General features: G+C 35.6%; 1 protein-coding gene across 5 annotated transcripts in view; it reads right to left on the bottom strand.

The window, feature by feature from the left end:
• FGF14 (fibroblast growth factor 14) overlaps positions 1–24,252 on the bottom strand; it is a 378,427-nt gene that overhangs the window by 65,602 nt on the left and 288,573 nt on the right. For all 5 annotated transcript variants that reach the window (XM_064712068.1, XM_064712086.1, XM_064712077.1 and 2 more), the window contains one exon: positions 19,555–19,658. In XM_064712068.1, coding sequence (XP_064568138.1) covers positions 19,555–19,658 — 104 coding nt within the window. The remainder of the gene's footprint in view (positions 1–19,554; positions 19,659–24,252) is intronic.

Below are 24,252 nucleotides of genomic sequence, written 5' to 3'. Positions count from 1 at the left end.
GTATAGAAAACAGTCGGCTCAGTAGTAATTCTACACCCCAAAAATACTGGGGTCTAGAACTTTCCCTACAGCAAACAAAATCAAGGTAAACTTATGCTCTACAATTAAGTTGAAGAAAGTCATCACACTCATTTAAATACTCTTTCATAAATTTTTGAACCTGGTCCATGAAAACTACTGAATATTATTATTTTATTTTGAAGGAAGTAAGGTTAGAGATGAGTGTCTTCATTGCCAGTGTCATTTAGTCAGAGGATGCAGACTTTTCTTCCAATGGTAATAGTTGTATTCCATGCCAGTGCCTACATAATTTCACTTCTTGAAGCTTTTATACTTGCACACTACTAAAGCAAGGTAAAAACATCAAGAAAACTCAAAGCATTGGATTACCTAAAATATTTTCTAACCTACTTGTGGTAATGGAAGAAAATTAGTGCAGTAGGTTTATGTGGCTCCGAAACGTTTGACTGAACAAGAACTTTGGCTATTTATCTTTTATTGCATGCATGCAGAATTAAAGCATCTCCTTTGCACAATACTATTTTGTGCTGAAATGTTTTGGTGAATGTAAAAAAAAAAAAAAAAAGTTCAAATACTCATGCTTTTATTTTTGGTGTTGTGGAGGCTTTTTAAGTCTTGAAGTCATAACCATCCGATTGCTTCCTAATCTCTGTAATATTTCTAAAGTATATTTTACCTTCACAGCAAGCTCAAAGGTTGTGCCCTACTGCACAGCCATGTCATATTAAATTGCCCTCAAGAAAATTCATAGGCATTAAAACTATTTCTAGTTTTTGCTAGAAAATAAGTCATAGGGGAATGAAGAAGTGGTGCACAAGGCAAGCTTAAACTGAAGCTTCTTGGGAAGACACGTTTTAGAATGCAATAAAAAGTCACATGAGGTTTCACAGAAGGAGTTCCTCAAGGAATATATACTTCAGTTATTACTCTTATACAGCATGCTAGTGGAATCTCCTGGAACATAGTTTACTTACTTGTGATAAAATTTCCCCTTTTGACAACTACTGTTTCGAAGGTTTTTTTGAAGATGTGAAAAAATGAGAGTATGCAGCTTTTAAAACTTCATCCATTACTTCAGTGAAATATTTTTCTAATCTTAACACAGGTTATTAAAATTGTTTTCCTCTGGTTTTCTAACTTTTTTCCCTTTCAGTAGCGTGAAATATTTTACTAGTGGTAGGATTATAATGCCATTTCTGAACTGCCATCTGGCCATCATGCCATTCCCTTTCTGAATGTTGTTTGCTCATTACAGTAAAAAACAACTCAAACTAAAATGCACTCAGCACAACGTAGAGCAAAGCTACTGGAAGTCTTGAAGAAAATATAAACTATCCCTAAACACAGAAGGTTAAACAAAAATATAAATTTACTCTTAAAGAGCTTGCTGAACTAAGCAAGTGTTGTTATTATTGCCTCTCAGTTCATAAAAATACAGCCTCTCAAAAATATATTAAAGCTTCTCAGACCTCACAATCAAACTAATGCCAGAAAAACTGAGCTGTAAACCACAGCAATAAATGCACTTTTTTTCAAAGTGTTAGAAGTTCAACTACTTTTGAGCCCTTTTATGTGATACCTCATTTTCTGTAATAGCCTCATTACACCAGAAAATAGGCAAATGTTTCATCATTATGTTTAATGAGATAGGAAGTGGAACTTTCAAAAGTATTCACTCTTATCTGGGCTTTGCTCCACTTGAATTTAGTGGGAGTTTTATCTGAAATGAATATATTTATGTTTGGGACATTGGAGCTGCTGAAGGAGGTTATGAGCTACCTATGTTGTAGCAACAAACCTGTGCTGCTGATCCATGAGATTTCAACCAGGCACAGCAGCCACACATTACTTTTTCTTTGAGCTCTGCTGGACATCAAATGAAGGCCATTGCTTGCATTGTTTTCTGAGAAATAATTTATACTAGATAGTTTCATTTCATTTTGTTCTCTCAAGGATAAAAAATGAAGGACTAGACCTCCATGGAAAAAAGGACAGCACTGAAGACTACTTAAAACTACTTAGGACATTTGAAAGTAAAGACTTTTCTGTGCTCATTTTTAGCTTTGCACACTCAAATGAAAATGAACGTCAACTATGACTCAATCTTTGGACAAGAAACTAGCAAAACAATCAGTAGGAACCACTGAAAAAGCAAATAAAAAAAGACAGGAATTGGACAAAATATTATTAGAAGGATTTTCTATGCTCCATGTTGCTTACTGGATTTAACTTCTATTTTGAATAATTCCTACTTCCCTTCCTACATTCTACTTTTTGTATGTGATGATTGAAAATAAAGCTCTAAGATGTATTTTGTAAGGACTGGAATAAGAAATTTGGGGATTGATACTAGTGCTGTAACCACCTCTCTGCAGATATCCAGAGCACTAGGTTTTGTTTATTGACTAAATTCAACAGTTTCTCTTTCATGTAGCAAAAGAGTGCTTTTAAGATAGAGTGTTCAAATATTTTTAAAAGGTTACACTAAGTTTTTTTAGTGCTCTGAAGCAGACCTTCAAATACCATGAACACATGGGATTTACATTAGAAAAACTTTTTTTAAAATTGATTAATTTATACATTAAAAAAGGTTAAGCTGAAAGCACACCTAAGAAAGCAATACCATGGAAAAGATTTTTCAAAAGTATGTAAAGAGAAAGGGGAAAACAAAGGAAAAGCTATATTACAGACTAATATGACTTCTATTGATGCTATAGATAGCATTTAAGTTGACGTAACAAACCTTTATTCTGCAGGTAAAATTCACAAATTACCTTTCCAATTTCAACAGGAAAAAGTAAGGTATATATTTAGTCACACATTTTCACATCATTTACCTCCAGTAACATTTATTTCTATGATCTTTTTATTCATAGGTAGTTCTCATTTCAAAGCAATCTCTGCAGCAATTTCTATTTTGTATACATATGTGAGGTTTCAGATGCACTAGTCTGCTTCTCACCTTCTCCTGGTAATTGTCTTGAAGAGCCACTCTGAGCTGGGTGTTAGAAAAATGAATTCTCATTACCATCTTACATTTCCAAGTCAACTGGAAAACTTGCATTAAAGTAGTTTTCTGGTTAAGGTATTTTTTTTATTAAGGTTTTTTACTAAGGTAGCCAGCCATTCTAGGTGGTACAGTATATCCTGAAGGCATTCTCTCAGAAAGGTATTTTTCTTTTCCCTGACCACTGTTACAACAGTGTTTCTTTGAACAGCAATGAAAATGATTATACATACTGAAAAGTTCTTTTGGTTAAGTTTTCCAATTCCATGTATATGTATATATATATATAAAAAATTCTGTTACAGAAGACTGCATTTATCTTTGGCTCTGCCATTCTTATGGTTTAAAAGTTTAGCCACTGCTCATGTGTACTCCATATCCTTTCAGAAAGGAAGCAGTAGTCCTAAGGAACAAAAGCAGAAAATTGGATGCTATGTTACACATACACTCTTCTTGAAAAATCTTTCATAGCTTGGTTTTGCATAATACTCACTGACTTTAACCCTCTCAGGAATATTGTTCGAGCCTAATACTCCATAGCGTTGAGTATTTTAACTGCAGGAGTACTGCAGAGTGGATTTTCTTCACAATAAAGGGCTGTTAATTAGGCTCTAATATTTACTTAAAAAAACCCAAAAAAACAAAAAAAAACCCCACAAAACTTAACGGGTATTTCTGATTTCCTTACCTTTTTAGAAAATTTTAAGCAAGTTAGGGACCAAAAGAAAAAAAAAAAAAGAAACCACCCCCATAGGGGTCCTACACTCCCCTTTGCTCCTCAATGCTCCTGTTTTTTATGGCAAAAAGCATAAGTTGGCTTTGAATATCTTAATAGTACTTTGACTACCAGGTCATTTTAGGACATTTTAGTGTCTTCTAGACCACTAGAAGATACTATTTTTCAACATAAAATTAGTTAAACCTCTGAAGCTGTTCTTTGAAGTAAAAGGAGTGATATAAAATAGTTTCATATCCCCTGACATACAGCATTTGAAAATACAGAAAGGGGAAATGATTAAAAGAGGATTCAAATAAGTAATGTTGAGATGCATTCTGGAAGCCCAAAGTGAAATGCATATAATACACTGTGTACATGGTGGACTACACTTAAGAAAAGCATTCAAGGGGATGTAATAAGCTCCCCAGGGCCAGAAGTTCTGACAAGAGAGGACAGGTCCCTTGCAATGCCACACTAACACCTAGCTATAGATGTTACTTAATTTTTTCAGTATCTTAGAAAAAATGGTAGTTTGATTCTAAGATAATATTTTTTGTTTTATTAGCTTTATTGCACAGATTAGTTTTAAAGCCATTTTAATATAAAGATGAGGAAATAAAAGCATCCTTTAAGTTGCCACCTTAAATCTTTCATTATTACATTACTTTTAAGATGAAAGAGAAACTACTAAGTACAGCTCATCAAAAAGAAGGCTGTTCAATTTTATTGAACTAACACCTCTCAAATATAAAAACTTTGCAAGTTATGTCACTGAATTAAGTAGAGGTCTGAATAAAAGTATAGCTATTTTTCTAAGGATTATTTACGTTTCAAATTACCTTTGATGCTATCAAGGAGTAAGTGCCAAGTCTAAAGAAGCTTTAACAGAATGTGGCCTAGAATGCTTTTCATCTTATTTCATTTCACTTAATTGCTACCCATGAAATATGGATTTATATTTTTAAATTATGTGATTTTGAAATCATTATGTATTGTGTATGTTATCATAATGCAATGTGTATGTTAAATCTGACATCTGAAACAATGAGTTATGTTTGATCTGTTCAATATTGCTTTTTTTACTACTCTCCACTGCAGAAGTTGCACCTAGCAAACTAAAAGAGTCCAATTTAGGGAAACTTTTCAAAGATTCAGTAGAAAATACCAAAAGCTGTACATGGCCCTGATTTATCTTCACCTACAGCATAGCTAGGAGATATCCATGGTCAAGACCAAATGAGCCAGATCAGGTTGTGGAAGTTAAGTTTTATCTGCATAGCGATAAGGTCGCTCAATATAAAAGTCCTCTGAAAGAAATTACAACTTAGTCCTTGGGTTCAGGTAATCCAGTTAGCTAACAAAGCAGGCTTGAGGGAAGAAATAGCTATCAGAACTAGAAAATAAAAAAGAGAAGACGAAAAGCTCACTTTTAGACAACTGTTTTGAACATGAGGTTTTAGCCCCCATCAAACAAACTGTATGAAAAAATATCTCGCTGTTCTGCCACTGTTCACCATTTTGTTAAAGTGATAAAAAGATAGGACTTCTACTGAATCTACTGAAGACACATTTCTGGAGACAGCATGTGGATGAACAATGCAATTTTTCCATGGTTTAGTGGCAGAAATCAGAGTATTCCACACTGCAGACTACATCAGGCTTGCAGCAGAAATAATTTCACAGTTTTGTTAAATTCATTTGACTATAGAGTTAACCCAAGTCATTTGAATCTGTCAATATTTCTGCAGACATCTCCCATGTGATAGAAGGCTTTGGGACTACATTCAAGCCACATGCTATGGTGCTATGTTGAATTTATTATGACTTTCAAAATCAAGAAAGCAATGGGAAATTCCGACACCTGCTTCCTAACTCCATCAGAGCCTGGACAGAAACACTCTAGAGAAAGACCCAGAAGCTCTGTGCAGACTAGCTTCTACTGTTACATATTCACATATCTCAAATCTCTGCTTCATAACTGACACTTAATATATTTTTCTGTTACCATGGTCAATGTTCTCAATTAAACAGCTTTGGAAATTTTATTATTTTTTAAAAGGAAGACAAGACAACTTACTGGCATTCTTGTACAGCACACATAGGGGTAACAAAGCTACATTCATTTCTGCATGTCAAATTTTTTGGGATCACCAGACAGAAACAGAAATAAAAGAAGTTACTGTCACTATGACATTATGGGCATTTGTTGGCACTGTTAAGGCTCTGGTTTCACTCATGGAAGCAACAGAGCTCCCCCCTCACTGAGGCTACCCAAAAGCATGGAAACTGCAGAAGTGTGTGGGAAATCCTCAGCATATTCCTTTATAAGTGCAATATAAGATTATAATTTTAATAATCTGTCCTACAAAATCCTGCCCTCCTATCAATATTTCAAAACTGAAGTTTAGAATGGAATGTGACAAAGAAAAAGATTTGCTTTTTTTTTTTTGTTTTACCAGGTCATACAATAGAATACATAAATAGAACACAATACAATAGAATAAATACATACAATACATACAATAGAATAAAGAAATGAATCTATTAATTTGATTGTCTTTTTACAGATGAAAGTAGATATTTATTTTGGAATAAAAAAAAGTATGCTACCTTACTAAGGACTTCTCCAGAAGAACTGGCTTTCCAGGTCTCTCCAATCACTGAGTGGTACCAAATTGACATTAACAGAAAGATACTACCAACAATCTTAAGCATAGAGAGAACAACCTGCTGTCTACCAGTGGCAGGAACTGAGCCAGAAACCCTTAGAAAAAGCATCAGGCCATGAAGTGCCACATAAAATTCCTTCTTCCATTCAGAGACAAAGGAAAAAGAGTATAGCACTGCTTTAACAAATAGGACTTGACAAAAAAAAGAAAGAAAATAGATGCGGGCATTTCCCAACATTTCTTGTTTTGACAAAGTGAAAAAAGTAAAGAAAAGGAAGTTGTTTCATCTTCTTAGGAAAAAAACCCCTACATATGAACAAACCTATTTACAGAATTTCTGAAGTCCATCTCTTTCAATAAAAATATGACTTAGTCTAGTTATAAATATATGAACTAACACACCCCTTCATGCATATAAAAAATAAGAGCCTTTTTAAATGAACTTGTAATTATGAAGTTCTTTTTTTTTTCATTGTCTATAACTTTTACAAAAAAATATGGGAAGATTTCAGCATTATCTCCATTCCTAAAAATCTTAAAAATTTGGTTGAGTATTTGTTTCTGTTTTCTGCATTTTTGGATTATTTACTTTATTAAAAAATAATTTCCTCGATGAATTTAGAGCATCTCTTTCAAAGTAGTTTTAATTTTTATTTAATACCTTGAGTGTTACAATTCCTTTACATCAGCAATCTCTACATTAACAGCTAACTTGTGGAGTTATTTTTTTACTTTTCAGTGAAACAACTAATCAGCATTTTCTTTATACTTCCATGAGTAGTGTTTTATTGTTCAAATCTTTTAATGAAGCTTCTACCACTATAGGCTCACACAAAAATGAGTCTGTAAAAGTCATGAGGATAACAAGGTTATAGTGCAATTTTTAGGACCAGGATTGAGGAGCTCCATGCTATATTTCTGAATTTGATGTATCTACAAATAAATAAAACTGAGCATGCCTCATCATAACTAATAAAATCTTTGACCTGCTAGAATAAAATGTCATTTAGTGGGAATGCTGCATCTTGTCTGTCTCTAACATGGCCCATGTCCCTGCACTTCCTATTAGGGTAATTCCAACAATTTCAAGTGAGGCTATGTATATCATGGCTAGCTCCTGACAATATTCACTAGTGAGACTGTTTTCATATAGTGAGACTGTTTTCACATGTTTGGCAGAGTTTGGAGTGAACCTAATATAATTTACCTGTGGATCACCTAATCCTAATCCTTTCCCCTGTCTCCTCCTTTCTCAATGTCATACTTGCACATTCAAAGCTGTGAGTTGGACAAAGTAGTTTAGATACTACCTCACTATTCCTCATATTCCACCCATAGAGCAGTCACCTCCACATGATAATCTCTGAAAATAAAAAAAAAAATCAGTTGACCTATCTTCTACTCTAATTGTGTCAATTGAAGAAAAGTGACTTTCACAGTTCTGAGAACCAGGCAGAACACTGATACTTGTCAAAGACGACAGTGAATGTTCTGTAAGTATTAAGGGAAATACCAATTTTATCTTCTATTCTGTTTTCAAATGCTATTCTTCAGCCACCTTCAATAGTCAGATGAATGCTAAATGGGTGATAGAATCGCCTCAGCTGATGCTTCCTGAAGTTGTCACTTTCAATGCCTGAAAGGCTGATTCCTTCATCTCCTTTCCTGCTGGCGCCAATAGATACTTGAAAATGAAGAGACAAGGGCATACTCCTGATCTTCAAATGTCAAGAAGAAAATAGTCAACTCAGTCCTCCTCAAGAACAACTAAATCTTGAAACAGAATATTAAATGCTGCATCTTCCTATGTTACCCTAACCCTTAAGAGAAGTTCTCCACAGAAAAAAAAGGCTGGGGGGAGGAGAAGAGGAAAGCACAAGGTTGAAAGCAGGTTGAAATTAAAAATGCAGTTCTACTAACAGCTTTTATTAGTGTATCATAGATAACAGCATTTGTTAGATATCATACTGAATAAAATGAAGGAATTCTCCCTGATATATTCCCTTCAAGAAGCTGAAAGAGAATGATGCTTACTTATGCAAATCCTTCCAGTACCTACTGAAGCATAGACCAATAGCTTCAGACTCCACTGGAGCAAATGGAAAAATTTCTACCAAATCTAAAAGTTATTCTATTACATTGTAAAAACAAAAGCAACTCGACAGAGATTGTGCTTCCAGATGGTTCTGTATTAATTATACTTTACTCTTAGTCTGACTTGACTATTCTCTCATTATCACACCAACTTGTGTTTTGCACTTCCCTTGGCAGGGAACAACCAAACACATCCTAGGGTAAAGAAAAAAATACCAAAAAGAATTTTAGAATGTAGTTAATCACAGGCACGTCTTCTTGTAATTTAAAATTTTATAAAAATTAAACACTCACTTTTTTTTCATTTCTTCTTTTTTTTTTAAATAAACTCATGTTCATCCAGTAATACATAACACTGGGGAGAGAAATAGCAATCCTTGGGAAATAGGTTTGAAAAAAATCTTATACTTCTACCTATTCCTAACAGCATCAAAGCTGCTTTTAAGATCTTTTCATAATATTATTCTCTTTCCTGATGATCTGGGCTGCGCTAAGTTTTGGCCTGTAGCCTGAACAGCAATGTGAAAGGGTATAACTGCTTTGGGGACATTAGTCACAACACGGAAGTCACATGCTGGCCAAGAGGGACATGAAAAAGAGAACATATTATGCTTCTGAAATGTTGGCTATATTTTGTTTTGTGCCTGTGGTATAAAACCCTTTCTCTATCTTTTTAAAATTCACCAGCTGTTAGGCAATTCTGCAATAAGTAAACAATTCCATGGTGAATTAGGCAATCACATCTCTTTTGTGGAAAACTTTGGGTCTTTAGCTCTGTACATCTGTGGAGTCACAAAGTACTGGAATTTAATCTTCATGTTAAAACATTGTTTTCAGTTTTGCAGACACAATCACACTAAATATTAAGTAATACCATGTAAATGTCTGGTAATGCTAAAAAATCTTATCAGTCTGTTAATAAGCCAAAGCCTTCCATAACATGACATGCTACTGGAAAAAGAAAGAAAAAGAAGGAATTAAGCCTTCAAGTTTTTGTTTCACTTACTCAAATACAAGGTTTTCCTACCCTGTACTGTCTCTTAAGCCCAGGCATTCATGGTTTCCCAGGTAGTGGCATCACGTCACTTTTTATCTATACATTAAACATTTATAAATGTTTAGTGACAAATATATCAGGAGAAGACAATGTAGAGAAGAGTCATATCTGAATTCAAACACAATGGGGTGACTTGTATGCTCACCCCTCCTCCAATGTTTTTTGCTGCAGTAAAATTCAGGTTTTACTGCTGATTTTTCTTCAGATTTACGATTCATTGTGAGACACCCGCAGGGAGAGCAAATAAGTCCCCAAGGCTGTATTTGTAGTCTGCTAAAAAAAAGAATCCTTGTCAAATCAACAAGAATCAGTCTAGAGAGCTTCTCATCTGGTAGTGAATAGGATATGCTGAATAAGCACTGCACAACAAACTCACCAGTTTAAACCTTCCAAGAGGGATTTCTGAAAATGCTCTGCTATGCCAACCCTGATACCTATGAGATCAGTAACTGTAATTAGCATCAGAACTAGGCCAACACTTGGTACTCCTAAAAATTTAAGATCCCTTCAATATTCAGGAAGTATTTTAGAAATTTAAAATTGGAATTTTGAATTACACTAAGCTGTGGACAGAAAAGGTTCCACCATTGCTAGGAGTTATTCTGATGCTGTGCCACAAGTAGTGCCTGGTCAAGCAACAAGAATGAACCTTAAACTTTCCTTCAGGATGTCTGTTTTCACCTAAAGCTGCCTCTGACTGAGTGGTGTCCCAAATGAGGGAAAGAGGAGAAGGCAGGAAAGAGTCACACCCTATTCAACTCCTGGCCCTGTATGGTAATGAAGATCTATGATATTTGTCTAAATGAGTATAATGAGCATATAAGATCATGCACTATCCATGGGAATACATCAAGGAATACTGTTAGGGAAAGCTGCCAGCAGGTAAAGGGGAAGATTGAGGAATTTGACAAACCAAGAGGGAAATCTAGACTTGATGTTTGCTAGCTATGTACAAATGGCTGGATGCTTGCTTTCCTACTCAGTTTTGTATAGACACAAATATTTAACTTATTTACATTGTAAATGAACTGTAATTGACAAATAGTTACAAATTTACCGAAAGGGAAACAAAACGTGGTCCATAGCTCTCATTTCTGAAGCTTAGTTCCCCAGGAAGGCCTCAGGGGCAATCCCAGCTTTTTCTGTGGACATATTCGCCCACACACTGTCTATAGGTCCTGCAAGGCTGCACACCAGATCTTGTTCCTGGCCACAGAAAATCCCACAGGGAAAGGTGGTGGGAGCAGCCCTGTCCCCAAGAGAGGGGACTGTGAACACCCTTGGGCAGGTCCCAGATTAACAAACTCTGCCAACATGTGGGAGGCCAAGGCAAGGGGTCATTAGTCAGGACATGCAGAATCAGCATTTCTGCAGGCCTACCCAGATGGCCAAGCTTGCTCACAGGATCCAGCCCATGGCTAAAGCTGCCTTAGAAACAGAAATATCCCAGTTTTTTTCACAGGGCATACAGGAAGATTACATGGGATATAAATTTATCACTGACCATCGTTCACTAGGTTTAGCTACACATTTGCCTGTTCAAATGAAAAAATGAATACACCACAACAATAAAATAAATGTGTATGATGGCAATGTGAAAGAAGACTCTTAAAAAAATCCAGAATAATAAGAAACCTGTTACAAAAATGTAATGGATATTGTATATAAATCAGTCATCAAATGCATCTATGGCTTTTGTCAACATCTGATATTTACAAAACTCCATCTTTCATACAAAACCCTGTTGTATAGAGTTGCACACTACAATAACATTTTTAATATATCATCCTTCTTTTGACATCTAATCATAAGGACCACACAGAATGATGATACAGATGATACAGAATTATGTTGTAAAGATATGATGATAATTTAATACACAGTGGTGCCCACACCATCCCATTATAGGATATGAGGGGTACCTTAGAAAGTTCTCTGAAATTATAGGATGCTTGCATATACTTCTTCAATTACCTAGATAAATACAATTCTTTTGTCTTGATATTATCAGATATAAACTGAATATTCTTATAAAGATATTTAAATTTTTTAGAGAAATTTTTTAAAAAATGGCAAAACATGCATTTCACTATTTCATTTCTGCAAGGTAATGTGGATTGTTTTTCTCACATAATGAAAGCAAATTTTTGCTTCAGCATCTGACTGAAGCAATTCTTCAGACAAACAGAAATAGTTTTTTGAAAATAGACTAAATATCTAAAAGCTCTCAGTTATTTTCTGTTCATCTATCTTTCTATCTAGACACATACCTTTTGTAAATAGATCTGAATAACAGAAGATGCATTAACTATGCAGTTACAGAAGTGATAGCACCACATGTGTCTAAGTGTTTTACTCCACCAAAAGTTGGAGCTTTTTCTTACCTATACCTCTTGATAATGCAATAGGAAGTCTTTGTAAGAGCCCCATTTATTATGAAATGGATTTCAACTTACCATAAAATCCTCCCAAAATTGTCTTTAATATTTTCAATATTCATTAATCATTAATGAAAGAAGTAGAAGGATTTTGTTTTGGAAATATGTTTTTCATAATTGTCTAAAATTTGGGAGATTCCAAGTCCTTGGTAGCCTACCTCCTTGCCTGGATGCAATGAATGAGTAAGATTAAACAGTAATGAATAGAAAATCAGAAATTTCAAATGTGATCCTTTTTGGTTGGGAAGTGACAATTAGAAAGGAAGTAAGAGAACAGAAGGCAAGAGTGGTATACAATAGAGAGTGAGATGCATTCAACATTTAGGATTATTGACAACCCCAAATTCCTAAGAGCAACAAAGCAGAGAATAAAGAAACATCCAGAATAGTGTAGTTGTATTTATGCAACAAAACAAACATTGGCCAAAAATACAGGGATGTTACCATGAGAGACAGAATTGCCAGAAGCAGAAATTTGACAGACTTGATTAAGCTGCTGGTCCATCAAGCCTGGCTCAGCCTTCAGCTGTGACCATTGCACAACAGCTCAGAGACAAACCTCCTCCAGAGCAACTGCGCTATATGATGCTGCACGTTGGGGAAAGCATTCCTCTCGGTCCCTGTGGCAGTCATCCTACTTCCTGAAGCATGAGATTAGATTACCTCATTTTAGCATACCTACCTACAGTACTATTCCTTGTCATACAATTATTGAAAAATATCCAGCTGCAGCTGCAGACCCTGTGACCGTTCAAACTCTGCGAAGTTGGAAGTGCAACTGTTATTCTTGGGGCATTTATATACATTCCAGGGAGAGAGAACACATACAGTAAGTGATTTTTTGCACAGGGATAGGAGAAATATACATGAGAAAGGAAAATGAATAACTAAAGCAAATATGAAACTGTTTTTACTGATAAAAATTCAACTAGATCCTGGATACTGTAGACATTAATGAAATAATCAGGATATAAATATTTGGTTTAAGTGGCAAGAAACAGAGCTGCAAGTTTTGAGTCAAGTTCTGTTATTACCCCCAGTAAAATATTTAAATTCCAGGAGGAAACTACAGCCATAGAGTAAGAAGCCACACTAGAATACTGTATCCTTATGTATTCAAAGTGGCACTTTTCATTAAACAAATGGTTTATGAACAGTAGTTCAAATAGTAGCCATTTTTGGGTATGAAAAACTCAGGTCATAATCAACATAAGCACGAGACTTGAACAATAGTGATATAATCCTAAACATTTCTCCAATCACAATATCATTATAAGGTTTTCTGCAATACTGTTCTGCTCCACTGTGCTATTTATCCAGTTTCTCATATCCCTTCTTATCACAGTCTCCTCATGTCTGCCTCCTTCCATTCATCTCTTCCCTTCTCACTTCTCTCCTACCTTATCAAACTCTCAGGTGCCTCTGCATACCTCCTTTTTTACCTTATCTTGTGTGTGAAAGCATTGGCTTCAGCACATTCAATCAAAAAATGTGCTGAAAACCTAACCCACTGAAGAAAAGTCATGGACTTAGTATGTATTTTGTACCTCTTTTGTGCTGCATGCTGTAGCAGGCTCATTTGACACTCTTTTGTACAATATAGCAGGGCTATGTTATCAGTTGTTGCTTAAATGCTGCCATAGAATAAATACATTCATTAGCAATTCTCTGTATTTATTTTTGGGAGGCAACCTGAGAGACAAATTATCTACCTCCAAAAACAGATATAAATAAGCATAAATCATGCAGATGTTTTCCTCCTCCCTGTCAGTGTATTTCAACTGCTGGAACAGGCTGAACTTGTTTACCTTTTGAGAGATGCAGCCTAGTTTACAGAGGAACACAGCCCTGAAACACGCTGTATCCCTCTCAAAAAAAAATTTTCCATATGAAGCAAATATAGGTCACTTTCTAACTGATCCCAAATTGAATAAAAAAAATAACTAGAAATGTAAAAACTGTTATAGATATGTAAGGAAGCACTTCAGTGGTAAGCCCTTGAAATAAGGGATTTTGTATAAGGTCTGTGCCTTTACACTCTTCAAAATATCACATAATCAGTTTTCAAAAGGAGTTGTGGTTTCAAATAATTAAAAATACCCATTTTCCTCTTTCCAAAGTGAGCCACAATACTTCCATGATACAGATAATGACAAGTGAAATAAGGTCCTACCCTTTTTTTAGTAAAGTCTGTGCTGGAAGAGAAATGTGTGGGAGCAGGTTGAGACCCTAAAGCATAAGTCTGACATAAGAAAGAAAATAATGTTCTCTATTGATCACAATATTATGAGACACTCCACTCTGATGTGCTTACATTTGCAAAACTACAGATACCTCAAGAGCAGTGAGATTTACCCTTTTCTGATATTTATATACTTTTGACCACTAGAAATAAAAGTCTACATCTTTTCACAGAGAAAGCTTTATTTGTCACTTTTTCTATAAGCAGATATATTCCTGACTATTCCTACAATACTTTGCCAGGTGTAGAATGATCCAAAGGTGGAGAATGACCAAACCATAGGTCAACTACTGTTGTAACAACGTTATCCTGATGTCAACATGAACCCATTTTTGATTATTCTTGTAAAAAATTAAAATTTTAAGACATCATATTTCCTCTTTGGTTTGTCTTCTGCTTTGTTTATTATAAGGTTTTATGCACATTTGAACCTTCAAAGTACTGCACATTATAAGCTTTGCTATTCCAAAGCATAAAGCATAAAGGCTCTATGAAAAGCTACACAAAATTTATTTTTCATTTGACTTTGAATTGAATAGTAGAAATACAGACTACTTCAGTTCTCACTCTTTTCCAGGCTTCACTGAAGGTGCTCCTATGTTCTTCCTTGAGGCTGAATTTTGTTCTCCTCAGAGAGGTCAATTACGTGGGCTTAAAGAAGTGGCAGAAATAGCGGCATTGGGAAGCCGCTGAAATGTCAGGAGAAATCCTCAAAGGCTTTTTTTTTCAGGTGAGAGTTGCTGGAGCGATAGAACAAATACGCTGCTCAGCAACAGATATTGATGTTCCCTCTCTTTCATGAAGGCTGTGACACAGACTGATATCTTACTGCAACAGAAACGCTGCCCCAACCAACACCCTTCCAACACCCTCAACAGTGTGTACTGCGGCAGATCAAAAAAACAAACCCCCACCTCACAAAAGATTATTCTGTTAAGTGAGTAGTGCAACATTCCTAATTCTAAAATACTCTACAAAAAGTTGGTAAAACCTCTCCAGTACTTTCTACATCCTTCCAGTGAGGTTCCCACTCCCCCAAGGTCAGAAGAGAACCTCTGGAGCCACAGTGAGCAATGGTGGAAGAGGGGACCAGGGAGGTCAGACCTGGCCTTGCAGGCTCAGTCATCTTTTAAAGCATCAGGCTTACTAAGAAACCATGCACTGAATTCCTATGACTTTGATATCTGCTGCTGGACATTATCACAGGTGTACTCTTTCCTCTCTGCTTTAGTTCACATCTCTGGTCTCAGTAAATTTGCAGAAGAAACGGTGAAAGAGGAAACACAAAGAAGAAAACAGAAGCAAGTTAAGATGTTCTAGACAGGACTTTTCCTTGTCTGCATTTCAAATTTTCCCTTTTCTTTTACTCTGATACCTACCAAAGACAGGTATTACAGTGACAAACTGCTCCTATGATAATAAAGGGAACCAGTAGCCCTTCCAAACACTCCCAGATATATCAAATAATGCTGGAGAACAATCCATTGATGTAAACCCAGAAGGCTCTCATATTCTCATCACAGGAAAATAGGAATCATAAAATGGACTAACATTTTATAAGTTTTACCTCTGAATTTATCCTGCTAAGATAGCAGGAAATCCTAGAAGCAAAACAAAACCTGCAGCCCCCTGGAAGCTGAACTAATGAACCACTTGTAAAGGGAGTTGATCAAAATTAACATCAAACCCAACGAAAGCTTCTGCCAAGTACAGCACTGCCATCTTCTTGCTGCAGGCAATACCTGTTCCCCATGGAGAATCCCTGCAGCTGTGCTCCCTTTTTCAGTGCATGGAGTCAGTTTCATTGCTTTTGATTTTGACAAGACAAAATCTGAAAATGAAACCTCACCTTGCTCACCCTTCCAAAAGGAAGAAAGGAATAAGGCATAATTTTTGACTTTAGCATATGAAGTCCATAACTACAACTTCAAAAATCTTGCTAGTAACTGAGATGGCTCTTTGTAGAAAAATCCAAATTTTCCAACTAGTTTTCACAGTTATTTAGTCAGTCATAAATATTAAATTATTCACAGTTCATTAAGCCATCTAAAATTAATGTCAACTCACTTTAATGATTCTAATTGTTCACTAACATACATATAGAACTGGAAAGCTACCAGTAGGTAAATATATCCTATTTATGGTCAGATACATTCAATAGACAGATATAAATGTGTGTATATGTAAATATAACACACACTGAGAAATAAAGTTGGACACAGCAATCCAAAGCTTCAAAATAGGTGAGTTTAATGGATAGCCTTTAAGTGAGCTAACCCTTAAAAGAACAAGCAAGAGCACAACATGAAAAGGCTCTTGCTCTCATATGTCATATGACAGAAAATAATTATTTATGGTATTACAATAAGAAACTTAAATTCAGAGGAAAAAAACAGGTTATGATTTTGGAAAAAAATTGGAAAATTTCTCTCAGGAATTTTGCAAAATCCTGTCGAACTCCAAAGATTCTTCTTCTCCTTTATTTGACAAGACTTTGAAAATGTATGTTAGAGACTCTGGCTCAATCAATTCACAAAGGACAGAATACAAATCTCAAGTGCTGCAGCAGGCAAAATAGGTATGAAAAGCTCTTGAGACTGATCTTCCTACACAATTTGCTGTCCTCCTGTTTCTGTTCCAAGAAATACTGACATAGCACTCTTCTATGAATTTCTGCACATTTTTCTAGTTTTTATTCTGAGAAACAGTTGAAAAAATTTTAAATATAGCAGAATAAAGGGGAAAAAATTATTGACTCTCAAACTGATGTAAACAACTATTAAAAAAAGGATTTAAAAAAAGGCAGGAAACAATGTAAATTTTCATCTGACAATCTTTTTGTAAAACTAGTCTGTCACTGTACCTTCATTTTCTTCACACAGCACACACAGCAGCTTCACACATAATACCTTTGCTGTCAGTGCTGTTGCTTAATTAGTCAATGTGATGTGAACCTTATGATAAAAATAATTGAGCTGGGGCTTTCAGTCTCTGAAGAGAGGCATCAACATGTAGGGTATTCTCACAAGATGCAGCTTTCATATCCTGTGAATATGAGTGTGATGGGAAGAAGGGACACCAAGCTATTGTGCATAGGAGGGCTATACAGAACTTCAGTCTCAACTTAGACTGAAAATGCTACTTAGTCCACAAGGCATGATTACTTTTTTCCAAATCTTTATAAGAAATTGGTAATAAATATACATATATGTACATTTTAACTAACATTCCCATTATGCAGCAGCTTTTTCAGCGATGGCTGTTGGCATATGAAACTTAGAAAACTTTTTTCTCCCATTCTCTCCTAAATAGCCAAGGGAAAAATATGTAACATGTAATACAGAACTTCTGCATTCAGGTGCAACAGATACACAGATGTGAAAGCGTCAAAAAGTTCACCAAGACAGTAATAGGAAGTGATTGGTTAAAACAATTTTTCTGCAAATGGTGAATTTTCTGCATACACTATTTCTTCATCTTGATCCTCAGGAGAAGACAGATTTCTCTCTGTTGCTTTGTCATTTTATATTCAAATGCATTAGTCTTTAAGGTGAAAGCAGGCAATTGCTGACACAAAAATGTATTTCCAGTGTTGTCAATACATTAATATGAAACAAACAAACCTGGATTACAGCACTGATGTTTTGAAATCAATACCTTTCAATTTTTGATCAACGTTATTTTTTTCTTCTTGAAAAAAGTGTAAGTTGAAAATATTTTCATAGACATAACAAAATCTTCCGCTGTGTTTTATAATGTGTCAATTTGTAATTTAATGGGCCACTCATCTTTCATTCTCTGTACAAGGAAGAGTAAGCAGCACATTAGAAAAACAATCCTTGCCTCACTTAACTTCATTTAACTTGAATAATTTCCAGAATAATACACAAAAACAGTGCCTACCACAATTTGTACAAGTGTGGTCCCCCTGCAAAATTAACCATCAGGAAACAGCACATCTTCTGAAATTTATATTTCTTTCTGGGGGACTGAGAATGCACTTCAGGAACAGTGTTGGGCAAGAATGTACTCTTCACTGTGCCAACACAAAAAAAAAAAATGCTCTTCATGCCATGATCCAGAAATTACCTCCCCCCACAATGTGATGGAACTAGAAAGTTCAGTAATTTGTTTTCTCTAACATCACTAAGTTTTTCCTTCAAGTTTTCTTCCTTTTGATAGCAAATATTGCATGTTTTCCTGTGATAGAATTTTTATTTTGAACAGATGTAAAAAGAAGGTAGACAGTACTGCTTGAGTTTCCAGCAGGCATTTTGTGAGGAGGAATTTTCTCTTTGTCTTGACATTGGCATTCAAGATTAGTTCCATTTTTTCTTCCTAATTAGCTTTTGCAAGACAATTGTGTGTTTGAAACAAACAGAATACTTTCCCTCAGGGCATCAGAAACTTAATCTTTCCAATTTCCTTTCAACGGACATTGAAAACAAAGCAGTGTATTGTAACTCAGCTGGGAATTAAGAACTATGTGACGCAAAAAATGGAAAAAGCACAATGTAAATAAATTTACCATAGATGTCAATAAAAATACAGTAGTGACAAATCCTTTAAGCCACCTTGTTAATACCTGACAGAACTGCCTGTTCACATTAAAGGCTGTCTGCCTTTCAAAGGAAGTTAAGACCCTAAATTTAAACAAAACTGAGGAATTTTATATTCACAACACACTGAGTGATTAGCATCAAATCATTTGAAATACCATAAACGATCTGAGGTCTTTCTGGTCACTTTATCCAGCAGTCCTCTTTGTGACTCAAAAAGACTTTTTTAAAACTTTGATCATTCTACAGAAGTAATAGTCCCTCCTTATATCTGATATCAAAAAATCAGTAATGCTAAGCATACAGTTACAAGATTATTGTGATAAACCATAAAGCCGTTAATAACCTTTTAGATGGAACTGCACTCATAAACCTTATAAAAAATTTGTTTAGAGTGGTTTTTGGATTCTGATCAACAAGACTCTAAGAAAATAGTTGAAGGTCCTTAAAAATTTTGAAGAACTGAAATGGAAATTATAATCTTTGTGGTATATGGCACTCTACCATGAAAGCCTGCCAGGAAAAGAGCACTATGGTGTGCTTTTTTAGGATTGCTAACGTTCAGACTTTCATACGTAGTACACAGTAATTTCTACTGTGTCACATTTACAAATAACGCTCCACACAAGCACGGTGTGTGCAACATACACAGACATTGCAGAACTTCTTAAAAGTGGACACCCATCTCATTCCTGTGTAGACTTCAGCTTCAGCTGTGCCTCCTAAACAGAGTCCAGCAAGGTACTTACTGATGTGTAGAGGAAACCTTCTCCATTTAGGGCTATATACAACCCAGTCTTTACACCCTGGATAGCGACAACTCGAAGTCCCACTGGTATAAGGTTGAATAAAGCTGTGAAGAAAACACACATTCAGACATAAATATGCTACAGTTAATACAATTGTCTAATAAACATAATTAGCAGAAAAGAAAGAAAAATAGTTCTGCATAATTTTTTAAATGCTTTTAAAATTAGACTAACTCAGAAAATCTTTCTTCTTTGATTCTGGCAAGTAGCTCTTTATTTTCCTGGGCATTTTTATGGTTTTCAACTAAAAGGTGCCCTCATCAAAGACTGATGTCAAAGGATCTGTGGTTTCAATTTTTTTTTTCTTTTTTGAATGTTATATTTGATACAAGCAGTACCAAACAGTGTCAGGCAATGACAGAGGCTTACCATAGTTCATAAAAACACTGTAATATGTGCTTGATTCTAAATGGGCATAAATGTTATTGAAGAGAATACAGAACTTGGGGTAATAATTAGAAAATAATCAGAAAAGCAACTAATAACAAATACCCTAGAAATACTCTATACCTCTGTAGTAATCCAAACAGCCACTGTCTGAAAAAAGACCAGTGTGAAGAGTGGGAGTTTACCAGCCTCACCACAGAAAAACACAAGTTGTATAAGTAGGTGGCATGAACAAATTCTTCTAAAACTTATGCCAGCACACACCTATATTACATTTACTGACTCATGCTAGAAAATTGGATGCAAATCACACATCAGTTTTGGAAGAAAAGACCAGGATGAGACAGAGTTTATGCTAAATGTTTTTTCCACTGTGAATAAGCCAGGGACTCCCAAGTCCTTGGAAGAAAACCAAAAGCACAACGTGTGTATCCAACATATGGAGTTGGGACAATGTTTCTACCAAGTCAAATGTCAGGAACACAGTAACACCTACAGTGAATTCCTCAAAATTTAAGAAGGACATCCATAGGTGTGACCAAAAAATGTACTGAATGAGGCTATCTGTATTCAGAATGCGATAGCTAAAGCCCAAACCAGAGAAAAAAAGATCATGTAATTGCAGTGGATAAATACATTTCTCAAGGTGTGAAAATTCCTGCTTGGTCAAAGAACAAAAATCCATCCAGTTTGTTTATGATGAATATGACCAAGTCTTTACAATTGAGAAAAAAAAAGCATAGGTAGACTACCAGAAATATAGACATGTATAAAAAAAGAGACACCTTTCCTTCGGCATTGTCATGCAAAAAAATAATGTGTAACATCAGATAATTTTAGGAATACACAAAGCCAATTTAAAGCTAGGCATTGTAGCAGAGTTCTTCCTAGAGCGGTAGAAAGAAAAATATATTGAAATGAGCTCTAGAAGAACTGAAAAAATTTGGCAGGTTTACAAAGAAAATAAAAGAGATGACAAGAATTTGCACAAATAAATTTTAATTTCTGTTATTTCCAAAATTCTCCATTATGATAGGATATTACAGTGCTCTTCACAAAAAAAAAAAAAATATTTGGTACAGATAAGGTTCCCTCTTTAATAAATGTAAAACAATGAAATATGGCACTCGCAGAAAAGATATCCCTAGAGTATATAGGCTAAAGACTGCATGGCTTAAGGGCTTTTAGTTCAATGTAATTTGGAAGTCAAAAAATTAGTTATAAACTCCTCATTGTCCATCCATTTCATTATCCTCAAATGAAACAATGTCAAAACCAGAAAAATCACTGTTGTGTGTTGTGGAGGGAGAGTATGTCACAGCAAAACAAAGTATCAGATGGCAATTGAGTTTGGATTTTTTCCTAGAAAAAAGAAATTGCAGGAGCGAACCATGCTAAAGGGACTGAAGAAACAATTGAAGGGACACAAGGAAGGAAAAACAAACAATACTTATATAAAGAAAAGAGGTGAACACAAAAGACAAGTCAGCCATGAGAAGTCAGTTAATGAAAAATAATTCGGTCATAGTGGTTCAGTCAAAAATTCTGAAATGTAAATATTATATACCATATTACAAATAAAAATAAAGCACCAAAGCTAGAAAAAAAAATCCAACCACCACTGAACAAGCATTACAGGCCTGTAACACAGCAGTGTTTTGTGCAGCCTATAAAGTTACTGAAGTGGCTTATAGTTGCTGATGAATTCAGAAAGCACTGCGGAAGGCATGGAATGCATCTTTTACTGCCACCATATTTTATTTGGAGATTTTCAGAGATCCTGTAATTAGTCTAAACCCTTAAAATTTTAGAGTGTGACCTGAAATGCTGCAATTCTGCACAGTCAGAATATTCAATAAGCTTCACAAAATCCTCCAGACTTGAGGAAAACTAGGGAGGCCAAGTCTACATTCAGCTATTGATTGACAAATGTTCAGCAATGTGTTTCATACTGGGGACAGCAAAACATGCACCAGGAAGGCACAGCATGTGGTTTTAATGCACTTTGAAGCAGGCCAAAAGTAATTCAATTTCCTCCAGAGCCTGACTGGGCAGTGCTCTTCACTGAGCAAGACTTTTGCATTCAATTACACATTTCAAACATTCCTAGGATTCACCTGTGGCACACCTCACTCTAGTAAAAACCTGCTCTGAGAAAAGCAGAAAGCCCTCTACAGTCTGCTGGCATTCCAGTTTTGCACAGCCAAACATGTGCTCTTATCTGAGGGGGTTGCTAAAATGAGCCATATCCCCTGCTTCCTTCTCTCTTTAAGAAAATGATCTGAAACCAAAACCTGGGGAGTGAGGTCCCTGAACATCTTTATGTGCCTAAAACCAGCTCAGTGGGTCTATAGATGGGCTGAGAGGGGGAACAGCCCCCAACAGCCCAGGAAATACAGCAGTGCCTGGTGCTCAGTGTTCCCATGCTGCATGCTTTGGTAGAAAGCCTGGCAATTCCACATGTAAGTAGGATGTGAGAGCATCAGGGAAGACAAGGGAATTTCTGACTGGCAGAAATGGTGCAAGTAAAACCCTTTCTCCTTGTCAGTGCTAAGAGTGCACACTCCCTTAGCTTTGCTTTGTGCTCTATCTAAACCACAGCTATGAAGCATTTGGGTTCTCTGCCTTTTCCTAAGCCTGCAAGCCTATTCCCACCACAAAATATCAGAAAATGGGGATGGGGACAGTTAGCAGGAACAACTGCCATGAAAAATGACTATTTGTTTAGGTTTCATGGAGAAGACTTGCAGGAACTCCAAATCTGAGTTGGATTCTAATCCTCAAAAAGTTTTAGCAAAAGTTTGAGTCCACTTTTTTAATAAGCAATCTCTCCTTTCTTGAGCAAAACACAAAACCACCATATAATTCTTTCCTTCTTTTATGTTATACCAACATAGTCCATTAACTTGAAATTTGAAATGCCTGAAATCAGATATTTCCATATACTTGTGGAAGTCTATTTAGGTACAATTTACTTGTAGCTGCAAGAAAATTGCTATTACAGATCACTGTTTTTCTCAGGAATCTTGCTACAGACTGACTGTTTAAGAGTTCTGAACTTGCAGCCTCTTCTGCATGCACACTGCCCTTGTGGCAGTTAACAAAACTTTCCACAGTACCAAATCTCCAATCAGATCAAGGCAACTACTTCTTCAATTTATTTTCACCTGCAGGCCCACAGGCAAAAATGACAACTTCATCAAAACATCTTTTAGATTGGCAATGACTGCAAGGAGTTTGGTGCTTAGAGATTTGTCCATCCATTTCTTATGGAGCAAACCAATTCTAGCTGCCCAGTCTTACAAAGACCTAATTAAAACTTTTTTTTTTTGAGTATGACTGAACATTTACCTGTCACACTGGGATTATCCCAGTGGGAGAAACAGGCTTACCTAACTCCCAGAAGTGATGAGTATATGCCTGCATAATTCTTTGAAGACAAACTTCAGTAAAAAGCACTGCAAGCATCAGGCTGCAGATATTTCTGTGCAGTAATCCAAAATTAACATTCATTAATCCAAATTTAACAGCACTGCAGGTGGTTTTTTTCCTAATCTTTATGTGCTTTATTTCTATCTAATTATCTCCTTTACCTTACAAGGGTGCTGTAAAGGTTATTTTATGAGTACCTTCAAACCAAAATGTGATAGTGGTAGGTATTCTGTAAAGACATTAAAAAGTTAATGCTTCCACATTCAATTTGGAAGATATAAATAGAAGTATGCATTAAAAGATGAAAATAAAGGAATGTTAAATGGTTGCAGGATTCCTTGAAGAGCAACTCTACCAGGTACCAAGCACCACAAAGGAACTAAAGCATATTGCAGCATAATAAAAGATGTGCACAGCACAACCAAGTAAGATGTTCTTGGGTAATATTCACTTTTTCATTTATCAGTATATTAAATACGACTACCAATAGGTAATAATGTTGTTTTAATCAGAGAATATTATAAAAATGTTATAAAACAATTGTAATTTCATAAGGGGTACAAAATGCAACATTTGAGTGTTACAATCAGGTCTTTCAACTATAAAGGAAAGTATCCTCATTTGCGTTGCATTTTTCCAGTGGTCATTGGCTGAGATACACTCTAGGTGTATTTAAAAAAGCTATAGACCTGAAAGATTCAGGGTTTCAACCTCAGAAATTAAAAAGTTGTAACTGTCTGTTTCTCAAATTCATTAGTCTTCCTGCTAAACCTACCCTTCATTCGTGAGACAAAACTTTGAAGATAGACAAAAGCCTAA

This window comes from Zonotrichia leucophrys, chromosome 1, assembly GCF_028769735.1.
Source record: "Zonotrichia leucophrys gambelii isolate GWCS_2022_RI chromosome 1, RI_Zleu_2.0, whole genome shotgun sequence".
NCBI classification, from domain to species: domain Eukaryota; kingdom Metazoa; phylum Chordata; class Aves; order Passeriformes; family Passerellidae; genus Zonotrichia; species Zonotrichia leucophrys.
The sequence above is the reverse complement of the archived record's forward strand: the minus strand, read 5'-3'. Positions and strand labels throughout refer to the sequence as shown.